This window comes from Micropterus salmoides, unplaced genomic scaffold (assembly GCF_014851395.1).
Source record: "Micropterus salmoides isolate LMB-PRFRI ecotype aquatic unplaced genomic scaffold, ASM1485139v1 Ms_hic_scaffold_679, whole genome shotgun sequence".
Taxonomy (NCBI): Eukaryota; Metazoa; Chordata; class Actinopteri; order Centrarchiformes; family Centrarchidae; genus Micropterus; species Micropterus salmoides.
Window position 1 is genome coordinate 23632 of NW_024044436.1, and position 23767 is coordinate 47398.

General features: G+C 47.3%; 2 protein-coding genes across 2 annotated transcripts; both read left to right on the forward strand.

The window, feature by feature from the left end:
* Window positions 1-968: 968 nt before the first annotated feature.
* On the forward strand, window positions 969-7967 carry LOC119891054 (inhibitor of growth protein 3-like). Its single transcript, XM_038702386.1, is given in 13 exon segments — window positions 969-1117; window positions 1251-1322; window positions 2972-3072; window positions 3150-3215; window positions 3465-3561; window positions 3655-3726; window positions 4493-4609; window positions 6185-6348; window positions 6463-6568; window positions 6571-6652; window positions 7002-7194; window positions 7297-7335; window positions 7437-7967. Coding segments are annotated over 13 exon segments (1254 nt in total). The 5' UTR covers window positions 969-1089; the 3' UTR covers window positions 7554-7967.
* Window positions 7766-23347, forward strand: LOC119891053 (the record flags this gene model as incomplete). The annotated part of the gene is made up of 5 exons (XM_038702385.1): window positions 7766-7916; window positions 8017-8029; window positions 9091-9171; window positions 14924-15155; window positions 23185-23347. Coding segments are annotated over exons 1-5 (640 nt in total), but the record flags the coding sequence as incomplete, so codon positions are not given.
* Window positions 23348-23767: the final 420 nt, after the last annotated feature.

A 23767-nucleotide genomic window follows, 5' to 3' on the forward strand; every position in this document is an offset into this window, starting at 1 on the left:
GCCTGCTGCCCCAGCATGCAACAGCAAACAGGACAGCACAGACTCATAAAACATCCTCAGCATCGTCCTGCAGATGTTGAAGGACCTCAGCCTCCTCTGGCCCTTCCTGTAGAGGGCTTCAGTGTTCTTGGTCACTCCCAGGTCCTTGTAGTCCTCCACACTGTCCACACTGATCCCCTGGATGGAAACAGGGGTCACTGGTGCCTTGGCTCTCCTGAGATCCACAACCAGCTCCTTAGTCTTTGTCACAATCAAAGTCCCCCACCACAGCTCTGTACTCAGCCTCCTCACCTGCTGATACATGCTGTTATATGTTATGTAGACTTTAAGACTCAAATGACAGAATACAATATCTAAGTATTATATCATTTTACATTTTTCTCCTTTGGGTTAGGTATTTCACTGCATGAGGCTACTTGTGGACGAATAGACCGCGGAATCTTAAATTAGCTTTTTTTTTTTTTTAATGTAATCAGAATCAGGTTTATTGCCAGGTACATTTTCACATATGAGGACTTTGCCTTGGTATATTTATAAAAATGTGTGCTTAACAACACATAAACATAAATATCAGTTTATCTAGCACACTTAAACCAAACAAGGTGCTTTACAACGGCAATAAAACATTAATTAGAGTATGCAGTATATCACAGACTTTAGAATAACTATAGAAATATAAATACAGAAAAAGTGAAGAGATCAAAAATGTGTAATTAATGGTGTGAATTTACCAAATATGATCAATATAGGCTGGTGACTAATGTTTAATCCTGACATAAAGGTGGAAATGCTCAATAAAATAAGTTAATAAATCGAATAAAATCATTCGGGGACTCAGTTGAGGATATTTTTACAAGAGAAAAGCGCGGATCACGTGTTGAACTACAACTCCCATAAGGCGTCTGTTCCTACAACGCCAAACAACGCACGCGTGAGTTTCCGCCAATCAGAACCCAGGCAGCCGCCCGCGTCACCGTCTCTGACCTCAGCATTTCGGGTATTTTTTTCTGAGCGACTCAGCGGCTGGCGGCGCCATATTGAAAGATCAGATCCGTTTCATAAAACGCTGAAAACGTCGAATTTTCCGCCATGTTGTACCTGGAGGATTATCTCGAGAGTGAGTGTCTGACTCTAACAAAGCGTTGCAGGTGTTTTTGGCGCGTTTTGTGTATTGAATGTGTGTTATTATCCGGGCCGAGCCGTCCGGGCCGTTAGCCTAGCCGTGCTAACGTCTTCTTCTTCTCCTGCAGTGATCGAGCAGCTTCCCATGGACCTCCGCGACAGGTTTACGGAAATGAGGGAGATGGACCTGCAGGTTCAGAGTACGTAACGGAACCGCCGGGTACCGAGCACCCGGTTCCACATGGACACACAGCGAACAGCTTTCTGACGGCTCTCTGAAACATACGGCGACATTATTTAGATTAGCTCCCAGTTAGCACAGCAGGCTAACCGCGTCACCTAGCAACAGACTGAAGTTTTAGATTATTTACATATTTATTATTTACTGCCGTACATGCGGAGCTCCTCCTGCTCTGTCCTGTTGTACTTCAGATTAGCAGATCACTGTCTCCCATCACAATAATCACAAGTTATTTATTCCCGGGGCGGTTTCTTGTGTCACAGTTGCTCACTTTCTTAATCAGGAATAGACATAATAATGAAACGTTGTTCAGAATAAAATAAACAAATCTAAACGGAGCAATATTAAGATGTGTGTAACTATGAGCTACTGGTGCACTTTTATAAGTTTGTTAACTTTAATGTTATTTATTTCATCTCGTGCTGCACATAGAGATAAACATACAGTGGACAGAATAATTATAAATCTGGGTGTGTAAAACAAAACAATGTTGCCGTTATTTACATGTGGATTTGCACTTACATACATACATAAATTATAAAATTGACAAAGTGTATAAGAATAATTAGGAATATGTGGCAGTTAGAGAGCAGAGTTTTAATGTCCTGGACAGACAGTGGTCAGTAATATGCAACAAATCTAAATAAAGCAACAGGATGAATGTTAACAATAACAGCTGACTTTCATTAAAGCTGAAATTATTAATAACTGAACATCGGTGGTTTTTAGACGGTCGGTCGGACGTAACAAGACTTGGACTCTTTGGAGAAACCGAGATCTCTCTGCTTTTACAACATCTCATAAATTAATCGAGAAATAATTTCCTGCTTGATCAACTATGGAACTAATCAGCACGTGCAGTCCTGATGCAGACGGCGTCACAGACTTCATCATAGCCTTTTCATAGATTGGACATGTGACGATAGAAAAACGTCTGTCGTCTACGATTATGCTCCATTGTTTATATGGTCGTGTCGCCAATTCCACACTTTACTGTAATATTTTGGTGAGGGGACAGCGCTTTGCACCGCGGTGAGGTCAGGTTGAAGTCGACATCTATCGCCTGTCTGGAGCTGTTGTGGTCCCTCATGTTAGCTTTGCGGCAGCTAGTAGCGTCAGTTTGCTAATCCACACCCACTCTACCATGGTATTCGTCATGGCGGTGGATATTGATTGAATTTACAAAATAATTTCTATATTGAAATGAATTTTTTGTCACATCACGGAGCAGGTAAAGGAACAAGGAGCTGCCGATCATTTGGTTCCACGTTCAAAAGCTCATTAACAACCAACCTCCACAGCACGAAGCTCCCCTGCTGCTGTGGAGACGCAGTTACAGGCGGACGTCTCTGCAGATTTAGACCCTGACCTCAGACTCGAGATGGCGGCGGGCGTCTCCAGGATATTTAGGTACAGAGGGAGGAAGTGGAGATGCAGCAGCCATCTTTATATCCAGCCTCGGTGAAAACACTGTGACAGTTTGGTCCCAGGACAAGGATGTCCATCACCGTTTAAGTCGACTTAGTTTCTGACCTAAACAGAAGTTTTGGACCTGAAGTGAGCTGAATATAAAATGCTAATAATAATATAATGATTGTGTTTGTGCAGACGCCACCGATCAGCTGGAGCAGAAGGTGATCGAGTTCTTCGTCAACGCCAAGAAGAACAAACCGGAGTGGAGAGAAGAACAGATGGAGGTCATCAAAAAGGTGCGTCTGACTCGCCGATCAGTTCTGAGGAGGAAGCGCTGAAGCTGCAGAGAGTTCATTATAGATCTGTGTTTCAGGATTATTACAAAGCTCTGGAAGATGCAGACGAGAAGGTGCAGCTGGCCAATCAGATTTATGACTTGGTGAGCATCAGTTTGTCAGAGATCACTATTATATATCTATTAATGTGTCATGTTGGTGATTATATCTAAGTTTATTCACAGTGAAGGAAGGTTTGCCCTGTTATTCACGTCAGCGTCCACCAGAGGGCGGTCAGACACCTCCTCCATGTCAGAGCCGGTGTCCTCGGCTCAGTCTGTCTTACATGTAGTCAGACGGAGGTGAAACGTCTCTCCTGTATCGTCCTCAGTTCGTTTGGTTTCTGTTCTCAGGTGGACCGTCACCTGCGTAAACTGGACCAGGAACTGGCCAAGTTCAAGATGGAGCTGGAGGCCGACAACGCCGGCATCACGGAGATCCTGGAGAGACGTGAGACACGTTCCAGTCCTGAACGCTGATGAGTCCTTTAGAGCTGAGGAAGCAGAGTGTCTTTAACTGTCTTCTTCTTCTTCTGCTCCTCAGGATCTTTAGAGATGGACAGTCCGTCTCAGCCGGTCAACAACCACCACGTCCACTCTCACACGGCAGCCGAGAGTAAGTACTGCCTCCTCTTCAGGCGCTGGGTCGGTCCTGGATAGGGTTGGGTACACAAACCTGGTACCAACATGGAACCGGTTCCTATATGACCTCATCTGGTCATTTCGGTGCCACTTAAGCTGCTTTTCCAGCACCAGCTCAGCTCGCCTCGCTTTGGCTGTGCTCTTCTCAGAAGTGGATTTAGTGATGAAATTCCATACGAAAACTGTAAAATATAAAACTTTCTGTTGCTGGCCTCTGTCTGGTGCAGTAATGATGATGCAGTGAATAGAGACGATTCTCTCTGACCAGTCAGCAGTCTGCTGTGTTTTCACATCACATTTTAGTATCCCTCAGCTCGCTTGGAACTTTGACGGAGGTGATACGAACACAAACAGGCCTAAATACAGCAGCGAAGCTTAAGAAGACCAGGTTAAAATAGATTTTCTACTTCTCTGCTGCAGACTGTTGACGTGCACCTTAAACAGTTAATATGTTCAAGTTAAAGAATTTAAAACCTTTATTTTAAACATCTCTTTAATGTTTAAAGTATCGTTTTAAAAGGATTTATTTGGCACCGGAGTCGTAAAAAACCCAAACGATACCAAACTCTGGTCCTGGATCCCCCCCCCCCCCCGTCACCAGCAGCGTGTCGGACCAGTAGAGCCGGGTCAAAGGTCATTCAGAGACCGACAGCTTGATTCAACAGTAAACATTCTGCAGAGCTTCATCTCTCAGTTTAATGTTTTCACTCAGAGCGTCTGTGGTCTTTGTGTCACGACAGAGAGGAAGTACAGCGCCCCAACTCACCACACCACAGAACACGTTCCTGAGAAGAAGTTCAAGTCTGAAGCTCTGCTGTCCACGCTCACATCGGACGCCTCCAAGGAGAACACACCAGGTAGCACACACGCTCACCAGGTAGCCCACCAGGTAGCACACACGCTCACCAGGTAGCACACACGCTCACCAGGTAGCACACACGCTCACCAGGTAGCCCACCAGGTAGCACACACGCTCACCAGGTAGCCCACCAGGTAGCACACACGCTCACCAGGTAGCCCACCAGGTAGCACACACGCTCACCAGGTAGCCCACCAGGTAGCACACACGCTCACCAGGTAGCACACCAGGTAGCACACCAGGTAGCACACACGCTCACCAGGTAGCACACCAGGTAGCACACACGCCCACCAGGCTCACCAGGTAGCCCACCAGGTAGCACACACGCTCACCAGGTAGCCCACCAGGTAGCACACACGCTCACCAGGTAGCCCACCAGGTAGCACACACGCTCACCAGGTAGCCCACCAGGTAGCACACACGCTCACCAGGTAGCCCACCAGGTAGCACACACGCCCACCAGGCTCACCAGGTAGCACACACGCTCACCAGGTAGCCCACCAGGTAGCACACACGCTCACCAGGTAGCCCACCAGGTAGCACACACGCTCACCAGGTAGCACACACGCTCACCAGGTAGCACACACGCTCACCAGGTAGCACACACGCTCACCAGGTAGCACACACGCTCACCAGGTAGCACACACGCTCACCAGGTAGCACACACGCTCACCAGGTAGCCCACCAGGTAGCACACACGCTCACCAGGTAGCCCACCAGGTAGCACACACGCTCACCAGGTAGCCCACCAGGTAGCACACACGCTCACCAGGTAGCCCACCAGGTAGCACACACGCTCACCAGGTAGCCCACCAGGTAGCACACACGCTCACCAGGTAGCCCACCAGGTAGCACACACGCTCACCAGGTAGCCCACCAGGTAGCACACACGCTCACCAGGTAGCCCACCAGGTAGCACACACGCCCACCAGGCTCACCAGGTAGCCCACACGCCCACCAGGCTCACCAGGTAGCCCACCAGGTAGCACACACGCCCACCAGGCTCACCAGGTAGCACACCAGGTAGCACACACGCCCACCAGGCTCACCAGGTAGCACACCAGGTAGCACACACGCTCACCAGGTAGCACACCAGGTAGCACACACGCTCACCAGGTAGCACACCAGGTAGCACACACGCTCACCAGGTAGCACACCAGGTAGCACACACGCTCACCAGGTAGCACACCAGGTAGCACACACGCTCACCAGGTAGCACACCAGGTAGCACACACGCACACCACGCTCACCAGGTAGCCCACCAGGTAGCACACACGCTCACCAGGTAGCACACCAGGTAGCACACCAGGTAGCACACACGCTCACCAGGTAGCACACCAGGTAGCACACACGCCCACCAGGCTCACCAGGTAGCACACCAGGTAGCACACACGCACACCAGGTAGCACACCAGGTAGCACACACGCACACCAGGTAGCACACCAGGTAGCACACACGCACACCAGGTAGCACACACGCACACCAGGTAGCACACCAGGTAGCACACACGCTCACACATGCTTGCCCCCCTTCACCTGAGTGTACAGCTGACATTGAGTTGTGTCCTGTGCAGGCTGCCGTACCAACAGCACGACCTCGGCCACCAACAACGTGTACAGCGTGAACTCCTCTCAGCCTCTGGCCTCCTACAACCTGAGCTCCCTGCCCGCGGGCCCCGGGGCTGGGGCCGGGGCCATCACCATGGCCGCCGCTCAGGCCGTGCAGGCCACCGCTCAGGTCAGTGTTTCCGGGACTCAAATGCCAGGACCATTACTGTGGTCATCGTTCTCAGCGCAGCATGTTGTAGGTGATGAACCTGGCGTTGCTGATGGTGTCTGTCCCCGTGCTCAGATGAAGGAGGGCCGTAGGACGTCCAGTCTGAAGGCGAGCTACGAGGCCATCAAGAACAACGACTTCCAGCTGGGCCGAGAGTTCGCCCTGGCCCGGGACAGCGCCGGTACTCCTCCTCCGCTCTGGCCTCCACCCTCACCCAGACCCTCACCCCCACCGCCGCCTCTGACTCCAGGGGCCGCAAGTCCAAGTAAGACCTGTTAATTTGTTTTGGTGACGTTGCGGCGGAAGCTGCGCGACATGTAGTTAGATGTTTGGGGAGTGTCAGGCTACGCCGTCGACTCGCTCGATCTGCGAGACAGATCGCAGCTGTTAGCACGCACAGCGTCACCGGGCTACGACACAACGTTAACCGCTAGTTTTATTTTGAAAGTCTAACCGGACGTCGCGTGTTTATTGTTGCTAACTTGACCGCGGCGCCGTGGAAACACGACCCTGAAGGTACCTGGGGCGATAAAGACCAGGAGTCGGTGTGTGATGAGAAGATCCAGGTGTGTTACACATGTTCACAACACACGTCTGCTCTTCCTGTCTCTCAGAAGCAGCATCAAGTCCTCCAACCACCAGTCCTCCTCCTCCTCCTCCTCTTCCTCCCTGTCCTCCTGCTCTTCGTCGTCTGCGCTGGCTCAGGAACTTTCCCAGCAGGCCTCAGCGCTGCCGGAGGCCGAGGCCAACAGTCAGGTGGACTGGACCTACGACCCCAACGAGCCCCGGTACTGCATCTGTAACCAGGTACGGGGACGGACAGCTGGCCAATCACTGAGCGACGTGGCTGTGATGTCGTGTGTCCTGTATTGGCCAGTAATGATCAGGTGTTGTCTCGATGTTTTGCAGGTGTCCTACGGAGAGATGGTCGGCTGCGACAACACAGACGTGAGTATGATTGATTTGCGAGTGATTGGTGGCGAGCGATCGGACCGCTCGAGTCTCTGATCCGGGACCGGGAGTTCTGACCATGTGTCCTGTGTCTGCAGTGTCCCATCGAGTGGTTCCACTACGGCTGCGTGGGCCTGACCGAGGCTCCCAAGGGGAAGTGGTTCTGTCCTCAGTGCACGGCCGCCATGAAGCGCAGAGGCAGCCGCCACAAATAGAGGGTCCGGCCGCCCCGCCCTCATCAAGCACAGCTACCGTCGGCCGCCCGGGGTCAGAGGTTGGCAGGCTGGGAACACGTTGTGCCAACAGGAAGCGTTCTGGGACTAAACCATTTCACCGCCGCCCCCCTAACGTTCTGGACTTTCCAAGAATCCTGCAGGTTTCTGTTTGTTTTCTTTATTAACACAAGTCAGACTTGATTGGTCTGATGATGCGGATCCATCAGGACCTGGTCCCTCTGGACGGACCTGCTGAAGCCCTGAACGTTTGGTCTCCAGTCGAGGGACCAGAGAAGCTCTCTGAACCTGTTCCGGTGTGTCCAGGTGTGATTCTGTTCTGTACCTCACCTGGCCAGGTCAGAGGTCAGGCTGTGTGTACCTGGAGGACTTTAAATAAACTGGACCTGAACTCGTTCTGTTCTCAGACCTCTTTTCTGTTTGATTCTGGCCTCTTCTGGTCCAGGTCTGATCTTCAGGTCTGGACTCTGTAACGGATCCAGGCTTTAGTTCTTGGTGTTTCTCCTGTGACGAGGTTCAGACCTGATGATGTAATCGTTTGTGGCCCTCCAACTCATTAATTACACGTTTTAATAATTCAGAGTCCAGGTTCCCCTGAAAGACTACAAACAGGGTGTTTGGACTACAACTACAGAAGCCTGGAGGGGCCTGCTGCGAACGACCACATGTTTCAGAACAAACTCACAAACCTGTCGCTGTGTGTTACTGTGTGTGTGTGTGTTACTGTGTGTGTGTGTGTGTGTGTGTGTGTTACTGTGTGTGTGTTACTGTGTGTGTGTGTGTGTGTGTGTTACTGTGTGTGTGTGTGTGTGTGTGTTACTGTGTGTGTGTGTGTGTTACTGTGTGTGTGTTACTGTGTGTGTGTGTGTTACTGTGTGTGTTACTGTGTGTGTGTGTGTGTGTGTGTGTTACTGTGTGTGTGTGTGTGTGTGTGTGTACTGTGTGTGTGTGTGTGTTACTGTGTGTGTGTGTGTGTGTTACTGTGTGTGTGTGTGTGTGTGTGTGTGTTACTGTGTGTGTGTGTGTGTGTGTGTGTTACTGTGTGTGTGTGTTACTGTGTGTGTGTGTGTGTGTGTGTTACTGTGTGTGTGTGTTACTGTGTGTGTGTGTGTGTGTGTGTGTTACTGTGTGTGTGTGTTACTGTGTGTGTGTGTTACTGTGTGTGTGTGTGTTACTGTGTGTGTGTGTGTGTGTGTTACTGTGTGTGTGTGTGTGTGTGTGTGTGTTACTGTGTGTGTGTGTGTGTGTGTTACTGTGTGTGTGTGTGTGTGTGTGTGTGTTACTGTGTGTGTGTTACTGTGTGTGTGTTTCCAGCGATGTCTAAACAATAAAAGTCGGATAAAAGACGAGATGTTTTGGTGTCTGTTGACTTGTTGGGTTTCATGTGTTGGTACTTGGGCTCTGAGCTGCAGGGAGAACCTGAAGCTGGCGTCACTGCTGCAGATCAGCTGACGTCTCTGACTGATCCCGGGTCAGTTTCAGGTGAGCTGTTCTGAATTCTCGGGTGGATTCCCTTCAGAAACAAGTTTGAGGGTGAGGAGTTGTGCGGTGACCGCCGGGGGCGCCACGCTGCACTCTACAGTTTCTCAGTGAGCTCATGGTAGGCGGAGGTCGGTTTGACGCAGAGATTTACCGGATGAATTCAGTAAGTTTGATCAACTCTAATATGCGAGGTTTAATTTATAAAAACACTTGAGACCGTTGAGGTTAATGTGAAAGAAACGGGAGCAGCCTGACGAGCTCCTTCACAGCTCTGAGTGAAGGTAGCAGGAGAAGCTGCTGGAGCTCAAGGACCTCCTGACTCCCTGTTCAGCCTTTCAAAGGACACAGCTGAGGATCTGTGGAGCAGACGCCACATCCTGACGAGTACACAGTGAGTACTAACAGTACACAGTGAGTACTAACACTACACAGCGAGTACTAACAGTACACAGCGAGTACTAACAGTACACAGTCATACTACACACTACACAGCGAGTACTAACAGTACACAGTGAGTACTAACAGTACACAGTGAGTACTAACAGTACACAGCGAGTACTAACAGTACACAGCGAGTACTAACAGTACACAGCGAGTACTAACAATACACAGCGAGTACTAACAGTACACAGCGAGTACTAACAGTACACAGCGAGTACTAACAGTACACAGCGAGTACTAACAATACACAGCGAGTACTAACAGTACACAGCGAGTACTAACAGTACACAGTCATACTACACACTACACAGCGAGTACTAACAGTACACAGTCATACTACACACTACACAGCGAGTACTAACAGTACACAGTCATACTACACACTACACAGCGAGTACTAACACTACACAGCGAGTACTAACACTACACAGCGAGTACTAACACTACACAGCGAGTACTAACAGTACACAGTCATACTACACACTACACAGCGAGTACTCACACTACACAGCGAGTACTAACAGTACACAGCGAGTACTAACAGTACACAGCGAGTACTAACAGTACACAGTCATACTACACACTACACAGTGACGACTAACGGTACACAGCAGGTACTAACAGTACACAGTGAGTACTAACACTACACAGCGAGTACTAACAGTACACAGTCATACTACACACTACACAGCGAGTACTAACAGTACACAGTCATACTACACACTACACAGCGAGTACTAACACTACACAGCGAGTACTAACACTACACAGCGAGTACTAACACTACACAGCGAGTACTAACAGTACACAGTCATACTACACACTACACAGCGAGTACTCACACTACACAGCGAGTACTAACAGTACACAGCGAGTACTAACAGTACACAGCGAGTACTAACAGTACACAGTCATACTACACACTACACAGTGACGACTAACGGTACACAGCAGGTACTAACAGTACACAGTGAGTACTAACAGTACACAGTCATACTACACACTACACAGTGACGACTAACGGTACACAGCAGGTACTAACAGTACACAGTGAGTACTAACAGTACACAGTCATACTACACAGCGAGTACTAACAGTACACAGTAATATGACAAACTACACAGTGAGCAGTACTAACAGAAACTACACAGTGAGCAGTACTAACAGAAACTACACAGTGAGCAGTACTAACAGAAACTACACAGTGAGCAGTACTAACAGTACACAGTAATATTACAAACTACACAGTGAGCAGTACTAACAGAAACTACACAGTGAGCAGTACTAAGAGTACACAGTAATATTACACACTACACAGTGAGCAGTACTAACAGAAACTACACAGTGAGCAGTACTAACAGTACACAGTAATATTACACACTACACAGTGAGCAGTACTAACAGAAACTACACAGTAAGCAGTACTAACAGTACACAGTAATATTACAAACTACACAGTGAGCAGTACTAACAGTACACAGTAATATTACAAACTACACAGTGAGCAGTACTAACAGTACACAGTAATATTACAAACTACACAGTGAGCAGTACTAACAGTACACAGTAATATTACAAACTACACAGTGAGCAGTACTAACAGTACACAGTAATATTACAAACTACACAGTGAGCAGTACTAAGAGTACACAGTAATATTACAAACTACACAGTGAGCAGTACTAACAGAAACTACACAGTGAGCAGTACTAACAGAAACTACACAGTGAGCAGTACTAACAGTACACAGTAATATTACAAACTACACAGTGAGCAGTACTAACAGAAACTACACAGTGAGCAGTACTAACAGTACACAGTAATATTACACACTACACAGTGAGCAGTACTAACAGAAACTACACAGTGAGCAGTACTAACAGTACACAGTAATATTACAAACTACACAGTGAGCAGTACTAACAGAAACTACACAGTGAGCAGTACTAACAGAAACTACACAGTGAGCAGTACTAACAGTACACAGTAATATTACAAACTACACAGTGAGCAGTACTAACAGAAACTACACAGTGAGCAGTACTAACAGTACACAGTAATATTACAAACTACACAGTGAGCAGTACTAACAGAAACTACACAGTGAGCAGTACTAACAGTACACAGTAATATTACACACTACACAGTGAGCAGTACTAACAGAAACTACACAGTGAGCAGTACTAACAGTACACAGTAATATTACACACTACACAGTGAGCAGTACTAACAGAAACTACACAGTGAGCAGTACTAACAGTACACAGTAATATTACAAACTACACAGTGAGCAGTACTAACAGAAACTACACAGTGAGCAGTACTAACAGAAACTACACAGTGAGCAGTACTAACAGTACACAGTAATATTACAAACTACACAGTGAGCAGTACTAACAGAAACTACACAGTGAGCAGTACTAACAGTACACAGTAATATTACAAACTACACAGTGAGCAGTACTAACAGAAACTACACAGTGAGCAGTACTAACAGTACACAGTAATATTACACACTACACAGTGAGCAGTACTAACAGAAACTACACAGTGAGCAGTACTAACAGTACACAGTAATATTACACACTACACAGTGAGCAGTACTAACAGAAACTACACAGTGAGCAGTACTAACAGTACACAGTAATATTACAAACTACACAGTGAGCAGTACTAACAGAAACTACACAGTGAGCAGTACTAACAGAAACTACACAGTGAGCAGTACTAACAGAAACTACACAGTGAGCAGTACTAACAGTACACAGTAATATTACAAACTACACAGTGAGCAGTACTAACAGTACACAGTAATATTACACACTACACAGTGAGCAGTACTAACAGAAACTACACAGTGAGCAGTACTAACAGTACACAGTAATATTACACACTACACAGTGAGCAGTACTAACAGAAACTACACAGTGAGCAGTACTAACAGTACACAGTAATATTACAAACTACACAGTGAGCAGTACTAACAGAAACTACACAGTGAGCAGTACTAACAGTACACAGTAATATTACACACTACACAGTGAGCAGTACTAACAGAAACTACACAGTGAGCAGTACTAACAGAAACTACACAGTGAGCAGTACTAACAGTACACAGTAATATTACAAACTACACAGTGAGCAGTACTAACAGTACACAGTAATATTACACACTACACAGTGAGCAGTACTAACAGAAACTACACAGTGAGCAGTACTAACAGTACACAGTAATATTACACACTACACAGTGAGCAGTACTAACAGAAACTACACAGTGAGCAGTACTAACAGTACACAGTAATATTACAAACTACACAGTGAGCAGTACTAACAGAAACTACACAGTGAGCAGTACTAACAGTACACAGTAATATTACACACTACACAGTGAGCAGTACTAACAGAAACTACACAGTGAGCAGTACTAACAGAAACTACACAGTGAGCAGTACTAACAGTACACAGTAATATTACAAACTACACAGTGAGCAGTACTAACAGAAACTACACAGTGAGCAGTACTAACAGTACACAGTAATATTACAAACTACACAGTGAGCAGTACTAACAGAAACTACACAGTGAGCAGTACTAACAGTACACAGTAATATTACACACTACACAGTGAGCAGTACTAACAGAAACTACACAGTGAGCAGTACTAACAGAAACTACACAGTGAGCAGTACTAACAGTACACAGTAATATTACAAACTACACAGTGAGCAGTACTAACAGTACACAGTAATATTACACACTACACAGTGAGCAGTACTAACAGTACACAGTAATATTACAAACTACACAGTGAGCAGTACTAACAGAAACTACACAGTGAGCAGTACTAACAGAAACTACACAGTGAGCAGTACTAACAGTACACAGTAATATTACACACTACACAGTGAGCAGTACTAACAGTACACAGTAATATTACAAACTACACAGTGAGCAGTACTAACAGAAACTACACAGTGAGCAGTACTAACAGAAACTACACAGTGAGCAGTACTAACAGAAACTACACAGTGAGCAGTACTAACAGTACACAGTACTTGTACTTCACTGTGATGTTTTGTTATTTATAATCATTAAACCTGTTGATGCATCAGTGTATTACTGCTGGTACTCCAAGTACATTTAGCTGGTAATACTTTTACTGAAGTAACATTTCCAGTTTTAATACTTGAGCATAAATAAAATCCGACAGTCGCTGCAGTAACTTTCACAATAGAACAGTGAAGTATTTGTACTTTTCCGTGAGTAGGCCGGAGCCTCTGAATACTTCAGCACCACTGAAGAAGACGTTTCAAAAATGTGAGCGACGTTTCATTGACTTGAACCTCCGCACGCGCGCACGCGCGCACACACACACGCACTGTATATGTAGGGTGTGTGTGTTTTCCAGAAATAACTCCGCTCAGGGGGAGGAGGAGGAGGAGGAGAGAGGAGGAGGAGGAGGAGGAGGAGGAGGAGGAGGAGGAGGAGGAGGAGGGGAGAGGAGGAGGAGGAGGAGGAGGAGGAGAGGAGGAGGAGGAGAGGAGGTCCTGACCTCCTACAGAGCAGCAGCAGATTTTACTCTCCAGACTCCAGAAACTGCTTCATCCTGACTGTGTGGGACAAGAACAGAGAAGAAGAAGGGTTCGTGGGTCCAGGTCTGTGGTCCCGGGTCGTCCCGTGCAGGAGGGGCTGGTTTCTGTGGCTCCTGTTTACTCCTGCTGGATTTAACTCAAACCAGATGCTTCCTCTGCCAGACTCCGCCGCCGGACGGGCTGGTTTGAACTCCTCTGCGACGCCACCAAACTCCACGCGTTTCTCCTCAAGTTTTAAGCCTCGCGTTAAATAGAAAATGCGCGGTTGTTGCTCAGTTTAACGGATCTGTTTGGAGGTTTTACCGGATTCTTCTGACGGTCCCGTTAATCCAGGTTTTTTTATCAGCTGACGGGACGTCGGCTTCAGTTGTGCTGCGCACTTTGGATTGAGACAAACCAGCTGGATGATTGGATAAATAAGAGAATGATTTGCCTTTGAAGAGTCGGACGGTGCTCGTTCTTCCTCTAAACTTTAAAGCCGCAGGATCTGGACCTGAGGAGGACAGAAGATGCGGTTCTGCTGCTTGGAAGCGAAGTTGTGTCCTGCGCCGCGCGTCCCGGCTGCTCCGCTGCACAAACCGCGTCCCGCTTCAGAATCAGCGCCTTTTAGCATTTGATTCGTTGCTGGTTAAAGTTCTTTGGATTCACAACATGCGTTAAGACTTTACCAGACTGTCGTGGAGCCGCTAGCAAATTCGGCCTAAATATAATCCATCCAGCGGCAGAACAGGATCTAAGAGAACAACTTCCCGAAGCTGACCAGGAGCCCACAGAGGTGAGATGATGAAGATGTGAAGGGTCCCCCTCCTCTCATGCGGTGCGTCCTGGCTTCAGCTGCCGGACTTCTCCTGAGGGAGGCCGGGATGCTCCTGCGCCGCCGGTCCTGCTCCGGCCCGCTGCTGCTGCTCGGGTGGCGGTGTGTCTCTTCTACCAGCTGATGGTGGTCCGGAACCGGCTCCGGTCCGGGCAACAGCAACCCGCCGCCGATATCCGCTGCAGGAGGCCGTCGGACGAAGTCCTGATGGAGGAGACCAGGAGGTTCCTGTCTACTCTGGAGACTCTGCAGGTGAGTTTACCTGCTGTGACCCCAACAGGCTGACGCTTTGTTTAATGTGCTTTCTCTTCGGGACCAAACGGCTCCGTGTATAAAAAGCAGATCCTGGAAACCTTCAGAGCTTCCAGCAGGTCGTGGTCAGGTGAGGAAGGCGACACAGAGGGGCAGGAGGAAAACTGCTCCATCACCAAACTTCATTCAGAAAGGACAGAATTATAGAGTTAAAACTTTCCCCTGCAGATCCACTTCTTGAAATGAAATATTTTATCTCAGAGTAACTCATGAAAGCTGCGCAGGTCATTTCTTCAGCTCAGACACTTTGTGTAACAGAAATGCTGTAAACCTTTAAGCACTTTGAAATGAGCTGGGTTGTGCGCTTCTTTATTATAATCCTTCAATAACAAGTTTAATCCCAATAAAGAAACTGACTTTCGGATTAATTCACTAGCAAATCACCAAATTTCATTTAAAATCCAGGCTTTTTAAGATTTGCTTGGGAGTAAGACGATACTTTCTAATATCTTGTAAATTCAGCATAATATAAACAATATTTAACTAAAACCACCTGTCACCTTTTTAAAGGGCCAATAGAACAATGAGAATTATTGCCATATAATTTTCCTCAATAACAAATATAAACGTTCAATAAATGTTTGATTTAATTCATTTGAATCACGAATTATGTTGAGAAAAAAGGAACTGTTTCTTTAAAACCACAGTTAACCTTCTGCTTTCTTCAACTTTCACTCGGTAATGATTTGACATTTGTCCCGACGGTGATGGATTCTGGATGAGATGACGTGTCGGGCCATGTTGCCCTGCCCTTATAAAACCTTTAAAGTCTAGTCTGATGACTGTAACCTGACTTGCTCAGCTCGGAGTCTTTAAAGTGGCAGATTTGTGAATGGAGTTCTGTCCAGCAGGTCTGAGTCGGGCCTGCTGGCTCGAGGCTCCTTCTGGCTCATTGTTGCAGTATTTTTAGATTTTCAGGGGCTCGGTGGCCGAGGGTTTTATTTTACTGCTGGAGGGACCAGTCAGATCCAGGGTGTCCTGTCCTGGATGCGTGTCGGGCATTTTAAGTGTCGTCAGCGTCCCTGATATAAATATTTGTGCCATCAATCAGCTGAGGATCCAGTTCTCGACAGATTAGTGCGTGTAAACTGGCAGCTGACAGACGCGCTCTCTGTCTGGTCCTCCTGCTTTGTGTTTGGTTTATTTTATGACGCCTGCTAAACTTTGACATCTGTTCAGGTTTGAAGCAGCAGGAAACATCTTGTTTGTTGTTTGGACTGAGAAAGAAGAGAGACTGCGGCGAACGTGAGAGTGAGAGGTTTATTTTCACTAATTTAACATGTAACTCTGGTGCTCGGGGAGATGTGTGTGTGTGTGTGTGTGTGTGTGTCACGTTTGTTCAATGAAAGCTGCGGTCGCTTGCAGAAGGTCTGAAAACCTTAAAGCCGCCTCGCCCTGAGGACCCCTGCAGCAGGCTTCAGCTGCTATGGAACTTAACATTGGCTCAGTTTAGAGAAAGTGACTGGTGGCTTTATTTAATCACTACCTCGCGGAACCTGTCCAGTGTTGAGAGCATCAGGTACTAACTGAGTCCTGCACAGACCGCCACATCAGGAGCTGAGCTTAGCAAAGCTGATCAGCGATAAAAACTCGTCCGTTGAAGCTGATGAGGAGACGTACAGACACGAGGCAGACATGAACAGCCCTGTGTCTAACGATTCTGGGCTCATATTAACGGGGTTTTAGGGGGAGATGCCCAAAACATGCTTCACCTCCGCTGCTACTACTCCATCCCAGGAGACACACGAGGCCAGACAGGTGAGGGGGACCGGCTGAAACCAGATCAGCTGTTAAACTGGTTTCACTCTTTGATGCTTCAGCTGCTGCATGTTGGGTTTCTTTACTAGTCCTGAAGGTGCTTTTGGACTATTCGGGGCCCCGTTCCTGGCCGGGGCCCCTCATGGCTTCAGTTATACTGCTGTGTTTAGCTGTGAAACATGAAGTCATTTAATGTACATTTACACTGAAGCTACTCACAAACAAAACTCACACCGCTTCTTATCCCCGTCAGGAAAAAACAGACGTCCTCAGCTACAGATCTGAGAGTAACAGGAAGTCAGTTAAACTTCAGGGAGATCAGTCCGTCCAGGTAGGAAGTGATGGCGGATCAGGGTCTCCTGTTTTGGTGCAGATTAAAGTAACAACAGGTCACAAAGAGGACGGCTCTGCAGCTGGGTCCTCAGACAGCTGCTCTCTCCTGATCCTCCCCGACTGACGGTTCTTTAGTTCTGGGTTCTGATAGTGTCCTTGTCACTACTGGTAGCATGAAGCGGAACCTGCAGCACATTCAGGTTCACAGGTAGTCCAGCAGCAGGTAGTCTCAGAGCATGGAGGAGACACCGGGAGAGCCGGACAGGACTGTGGAAGGGCATCAACCCAGCATGAAGGCTTGAAGTCCTCCAGTGGGATCTGCCGTGGGCTCCCGTTCTCTTTACACTGAACACATGTGACAGACGTGAAGAGTCTGGAGACGCCGTGGTGAACGTTACGCTGCCTGCAACATCATCCAGCAGGACCGGCATCGCTCCTGCACCTGGTGCAGCGGGTCCTGGCTTCCTTCTGGTGCAGCGGGTCCTGGCTTCCTTCTGGTGCAGCGGGTCCTGGCTTCCTTCTGGTGCAGCGGGTCCTGGGGGTCCTGGTGCAGCGGGTCCTGGCTTCCTTCTGGTGCAGCGGGTCCTGGGGGGTCCTGGTCCAGTTGAGAACCTCTGGGACGTTCTGTATCGGTGCACCCCCAAGTAAGCTCATGAGTGAGTGAGCTCATGACAGTCTGTGGACCAGACTGTCATGAGCTCACTGAAGCCCTGATCCAGGTCTGGAGGAGATCTCATCAGTCCATGTGGATTTGCTGCTATTTTAATTTCTTCATCCGTTATTTCGGCCCAATATCTACACTGCTCTGGTTCTTGATTAGAGGATCATGCAGAGCACCTGTAGCACAGGTGAGGGGACTGGGTCCTCAGCAAGGATTGAGGACAGCTGGGGGATTCAGGGCCAATCAGGGTGCGAGGACACCGATGCTGGAAGACAGAAGAGGGGCCTACCTGCAGACCTGGACTCTGAAGCTTTCTGAACTCTCTGGTACGGCTAAGAACTCACCTTCTCAGACAAAGTCAGGCCTTGGCTCTGTCCTTTGGGACCTGCTGAGACCCCTTTAGTCTCTCTGAAGAGGACAGGGCTCTCTGGACCGTCAGCTCCTCAAGCAAGGCAAATGTTTCCTGCCCCACCTTTACCTGCGGCCTGCCGGTTGTTTTCATTTAAACCCCCTCCCTCTTTCTTTTCTTTCTATTTGTTGTTTTTTTCCATCCAAATACTTGTGGGGATATTTTTTTATATATTATGTGTTGGGGAACTGGGCCTCAGTCAGTTTCCCCTGAGGCCTGCAGAACCAGTACCGCCACACCACAGGACACGTTTCAGTTCATGAGACCAGGGACCTCCTGCAGCAGTGGAGCGGAGGGCGTCCAATAAGAGCTGTGACGGCGTCAGAGGAGCAACGTTTCCTTTCAAACCCGGTGTTTGTCTTCAGGACGTCAGCTGGATCTGCTGCTCACAGACCACTGGGCTCAGTCAGGTCATGTGATCTGTGTCGGGTCACGTGATGACGGTGATGACGGTGACTCGGTTCATCGGTCTGGTATGAGACCTCGTTAGTGCTTCTGTTTGTGGACACAAAGTTCAGCTTCCTGATGTGTGAACGTCCGTTACTGAGGTGACTCTAACGCAGTACATCAAGTACTGAAGTATCACACTGAGGTACTTTATGGGACAGAAAGTATTTCTCCTCATGTTTCACGTTCAGCTGCTTTCCTCTGACAGAAATGAGGAGAATGGATTCACTGATAAAACCAGCGGGACTTCCAGTCATCAAAGTTCAACTCTTTAGTGCTTGTTTGTCCTCCTCGTCTCTGAGTTTTATCTCCATGTGAGGAAGGAAAACAGACTGAAAACAGGAAGTCTGCCAACTTCTTTTCACCAGCACGGACGTTAACTGACTGCAGAGCTGATCTGAATGCTGAACCAGCAGGAGACAGACCGGCTGGATCTGAACTACATGAGGACGAGGGACAAGTCGTCTTCGTCTGTTTAACTGCAGGAACACAGACCGTCAGACTTCTTCTTCTGACGGACCCAGTTTCATGTTTCTCCGGTCCTTAAAGACCAAAACCAGGTCCTCTCCTTTAGTTTAGTTTGTGCAGCTCAAAGAATCTAACCCAGGCGTCAGTTTCACCTGAACCTGTTTTAAAGTTGATCTTAAGGCCTGCATCTTTATTCTTATTTTCCAGCTGGTCGTCCGTTTTTATTTTATTCTCATTCTCACTAACATCAGGTCTCTGTGACAGGAGGGTTCACTCTGTTGCTGTTCCCAGGAGCCAAAACTACATTCCTGACTTGTCTGTAGTCACATATGGACGCTCATTCAGACCCTTTGGCGTTGCTTTTTAACGCCCTTTAGCGTCGTTTTTGCTCTGCGGTCAAGTTAGCAAGAATAAATATGCAACAACTTTCAAAATAAAACTAGTGGTTAACGTTGTGAATCGTCCCAGTTTGGTTAGGTTTGGGCAAAGATCCTGGTTTGGGTTAAAATAACTACGTCACTGATGTACGGCGAGTAAAGTCACGCTGGTCTCCTGGGTGAAAGACCGGTTTCCAGCCAGCCACCCCAACCTTACTCTGACTTTATTTTTACATCAGACCACCAGCTCGGTCAGATCTGAGCTCACACACATGAAACAACACTGATTAGTCCGCTCCCCGAGGACTTCATGGTCTCTGATGTTCGTCCAGAACCAGAGAGAACCTGCAGAACCTTCACAACAGGAGCAGCTAACGGCTAATCCATCTGACTTAGTGTAAACAAACACAGGCTAAAACAACACAGCTGTTTACATCTCCCAAAGCATTATGGGAGGTGTAGTTGGAATGATTGGAGCGCGATCGCCAGTAAAAATGTCTTCATGTTGCCCTGACCCTGATGAGTTGGTCCTGGGTCTGTGTTTGAGGCTCCAGGACCTGGTGTCACTGAATCCCTCAGGACTTATATTTAGTCCATGTTATCTGAAGCAGCTGCACGCACACAGGGACGTGTTGGGACTTGTGTACTTGTGAGGACCTTTAGTGACTTTGACCTCCGTTCGCTTTACAAAATAAACCTGAGACAGAAAACTGAGACAAACGTCTGTTTGTTCCTTCAGACTTTCATTTCTGCTGCATTTCTTCTGAGATTCTGGATGATTTTAAATCTTCAGGCCACAAAAAAACATAAATTTAACTAAAAGCTCTGTTTCACCTGGTCGGGTTTTTAATAATGACGAGGGCTCACAGGGAGACCAGACCGCACTGTGATTTAATCTGAACACAAACCTGATTCTAAGCTCAGGCTTTTTAAACGTCCTCTCTAACAGATGAAAACACAAAGTGGTCCTCACAGAGACAGAAGTAACACTCTGTCAGCCTGCAGCTTCATGTCAGCTGATTAAAAGGATTCAGAAGAGGAAGCCAGCTGATCATAAACACTCAGTTTAACACGGACAGAAAGCTTTAGGACGTTAGTGTGAAGGATTCTCTCCTCAGCGACTCGTTGGCAGCTGATTGATCGATGGAAAACCTGCCAACAGGAGGGACAGGAATTATAATCTGACAACCTGTTCAACCTGAATATAAACTGATTCACTCTCTGATCTACGGTGGCTCATTTGGACCGAATGAATATCCAAGAATCCAGATGAGAACAGAAACGTGTTTTTAAACTGGAGTCAGTCGATAATCTGATCACAAACATGTCAGACACCAGGATGTAAAAGGGTTGAATGATTTGTAGTGTTTTATTTAATACTTTCTCTAAAGTTCCTTCAGAAACTGGGCTGTAAAATAAAGTGTTCAGATTTCATTCCTCTTCACGTTGGGCGTCGGTCTTAAAGCTCAGTGAGTCTTTACATCTGTGGACACTAAAACCCCCGAACGGACAGATGAACCCAGAGGACACGAGGTCAGGGTCCTCACCGGCAGCTGAAGCTCTGAGACATTCCTCGTCTTCATCACCACCACCTCCTCCTCGGTGCTGCCCAGTCAGAGTCACTTCACTTCAGTAAAAGTACCATCACCACAGTGTAAAAGTACTCTAGTGCTGCAAAGGCAGCCTGCCGTCAGCCACTCAACACATTACCATATGGATCATCATCATATGGACACACGGTCAAGACCCGTTGGTGTTAGGCTGTTAGAAACAGCAGAAGAGAGCAGAAAAGTCAGATTTGGGTCACTTTGTAGTCTGAGTAGCCTTCGTAATGCATGAGGGAAACCCTGTAGCGTCACTAATGAATGCAGGTTCAGGATATTTAACAGAACTGTCAGTGAGGAGGTGGTCGGGGAGGACGGAGGGCCAGAAACTGGACTTTCAACCACGAGACTGGTGTTTGTTTCCCAGGTGAAACAAAAAGTCAGCACTGAATGTTTTTACACTGAACAAAATTATAAAGGCAACCCTTTTGTTTTTGCCCCCATTCATCATGAGCTGAACTCAAAGATCTGAGACTTTCTCTATGTACACAAAAGGCCTATTTCTCTCAAATATTGTTCACAAATCTGTCAAAATCTGTGTTAGTGAGCACTTCTCCTTTGCCGAGATAATCCATCCACCTCACAAGTGTGGCATATCAAGATGCTGATCAGACAGCATGGGGATTGCACAAGTGTGCCTTATTGTGGCCAGCCTAAGGCCTTTTATTGTGGCCAGCCTAAGGCACACCTGTGAGGTGGATGGATTATCTCAGCAAAGGAGAAGTGCTCACTTCTCGATCTTTTCCTAAACTAACCAAACTGGGACGATTCACAACGTTAACCACTAGTTTTATTGTGAAAGTCTAAGCTGAAGTTGCATATTTATTGTTGCTAACTTGACCGTGGAGCCCTAAAACGTACCCAGGGCATTAAAGAGCGTCACCAAGGGGTCTGACCAAGAGTCCACATGTGACGATGTGTTGGTGCTCACAATGTAAATGTGAACATTTAATATGAATAGAAGAAGAAGTTTGTTAAATCATGTTGAAAGTTTTTCATATTATGAACTTTGTTTTGAGGACCTTTGTTTATTTCCAACATGTCTAAGGTCCTACAGGATCAGCTGGACAAGTCTCTGGGTTTTAGTTGTAAAAGTAAGTTATATAAGTCAAATTTGAGTTATTCGCGGGATAAATGGTGAAAGGTTTCCAGAGACGTTTGTTGGTTTCATGCATCTGTTTTTAGTTTTAGCTCAGCGGCTGTTTTTAAAGTGTTCAGAATATTTAACAGATTTCAGCTGCAGCGATTGTCTTTTCAACAGAATCAATAATCCCTCACATATCTTTGTTAAATCCTCCACTTTCCTTCATTCCAGTATCATTGTTATTCTGCCTCAGCCCCCCCTCTGCTGCTGCTGTAAACTCATTTATTATTTCTGGCATCATTACTTGTTATTACTCCCAGACGGAGGAGGGCTCAGTTTGTTGACCCTCGGAGGTCTGAGCGAGCCCAGCAGCAAGAGGATCCGTTTGAAGGGAACTTGCTGAGGAGGTTTCTGCTTGTTATTGAGCTTTGAAGTTTCCTCTCATGGAAACAATCAGAGAGGAACTAAAGAATCCACATGTGGAGATCTGAGACACTGAACCAGAACAGAACAACGAAAATGTGCTAAAAAGATCCAATGATAATAAATAAATAATTAAAACTTTGTGTATTTGACACATTTATTGGATAAAGATGTGAAACAGTGAGCTTCCTACTTAAAAACAAACTTAGATTTCCATCTGACCAAGTTACAAACAGCTAACAGAGTGTTGGATATGCTATTGGCACCTAGCATAACGCGGTTTCCAGTCTTTGTGCTAAGCTAGGCTAAACACATGGTGGTGAAACTGATCCACCTGAAGGATCAATACCAGGAGATTAAATGATGAAGACTTGATTTCAGTGTTGTTTTCTATATCTCGCTCAGATACAGCCGTCCCCTCGGCGGCGGCGGGCTGTGGTTCTCATGGGTCGACACCTGGTCTCAGACACCGAGGTCCAGCTGTACCAGCAGGTTCTGCAGCAGATGGGCCATGAGGTCCAGCTGTCCAGATACGCCGAGACCAGCAGCTTCCTCAGAACAAATCACGGTAAGAATACAACATCTTACCAGAGGGGGCGCTGCAGCAGAGAACAGCTGTAACACTGTTTAACCAGAGGGGGGCGCTGCAGGAGAGAACAGCTGTAACACTGTTTAACCAGAGGGGGGCGCTGCAGCAGAGAACAGCTGTAACACTGTTTAACCAGAGGGGGGCGCTGCAGCAGAGAGAACAGCTGTAACACCATTTAATCAGAGGGGGGCGCTGCAGCAGAGAGAACAGCTGTAACACTGTTTAACCAGAGGGGGGCGCTGCAGCAGAGAGAACAGCTGTAACACTGTTTAACCAGAGGGGGGCGCTGCAGCAGAGAGAACAGCTGTAACACCGTTTAACCAGAGGGGGGCGCTGCAGCAGAGAGAACAGCTGTAACACCGTTTAATCAGAGGGGGGCGCTGCAGCAGAGAGAACAGC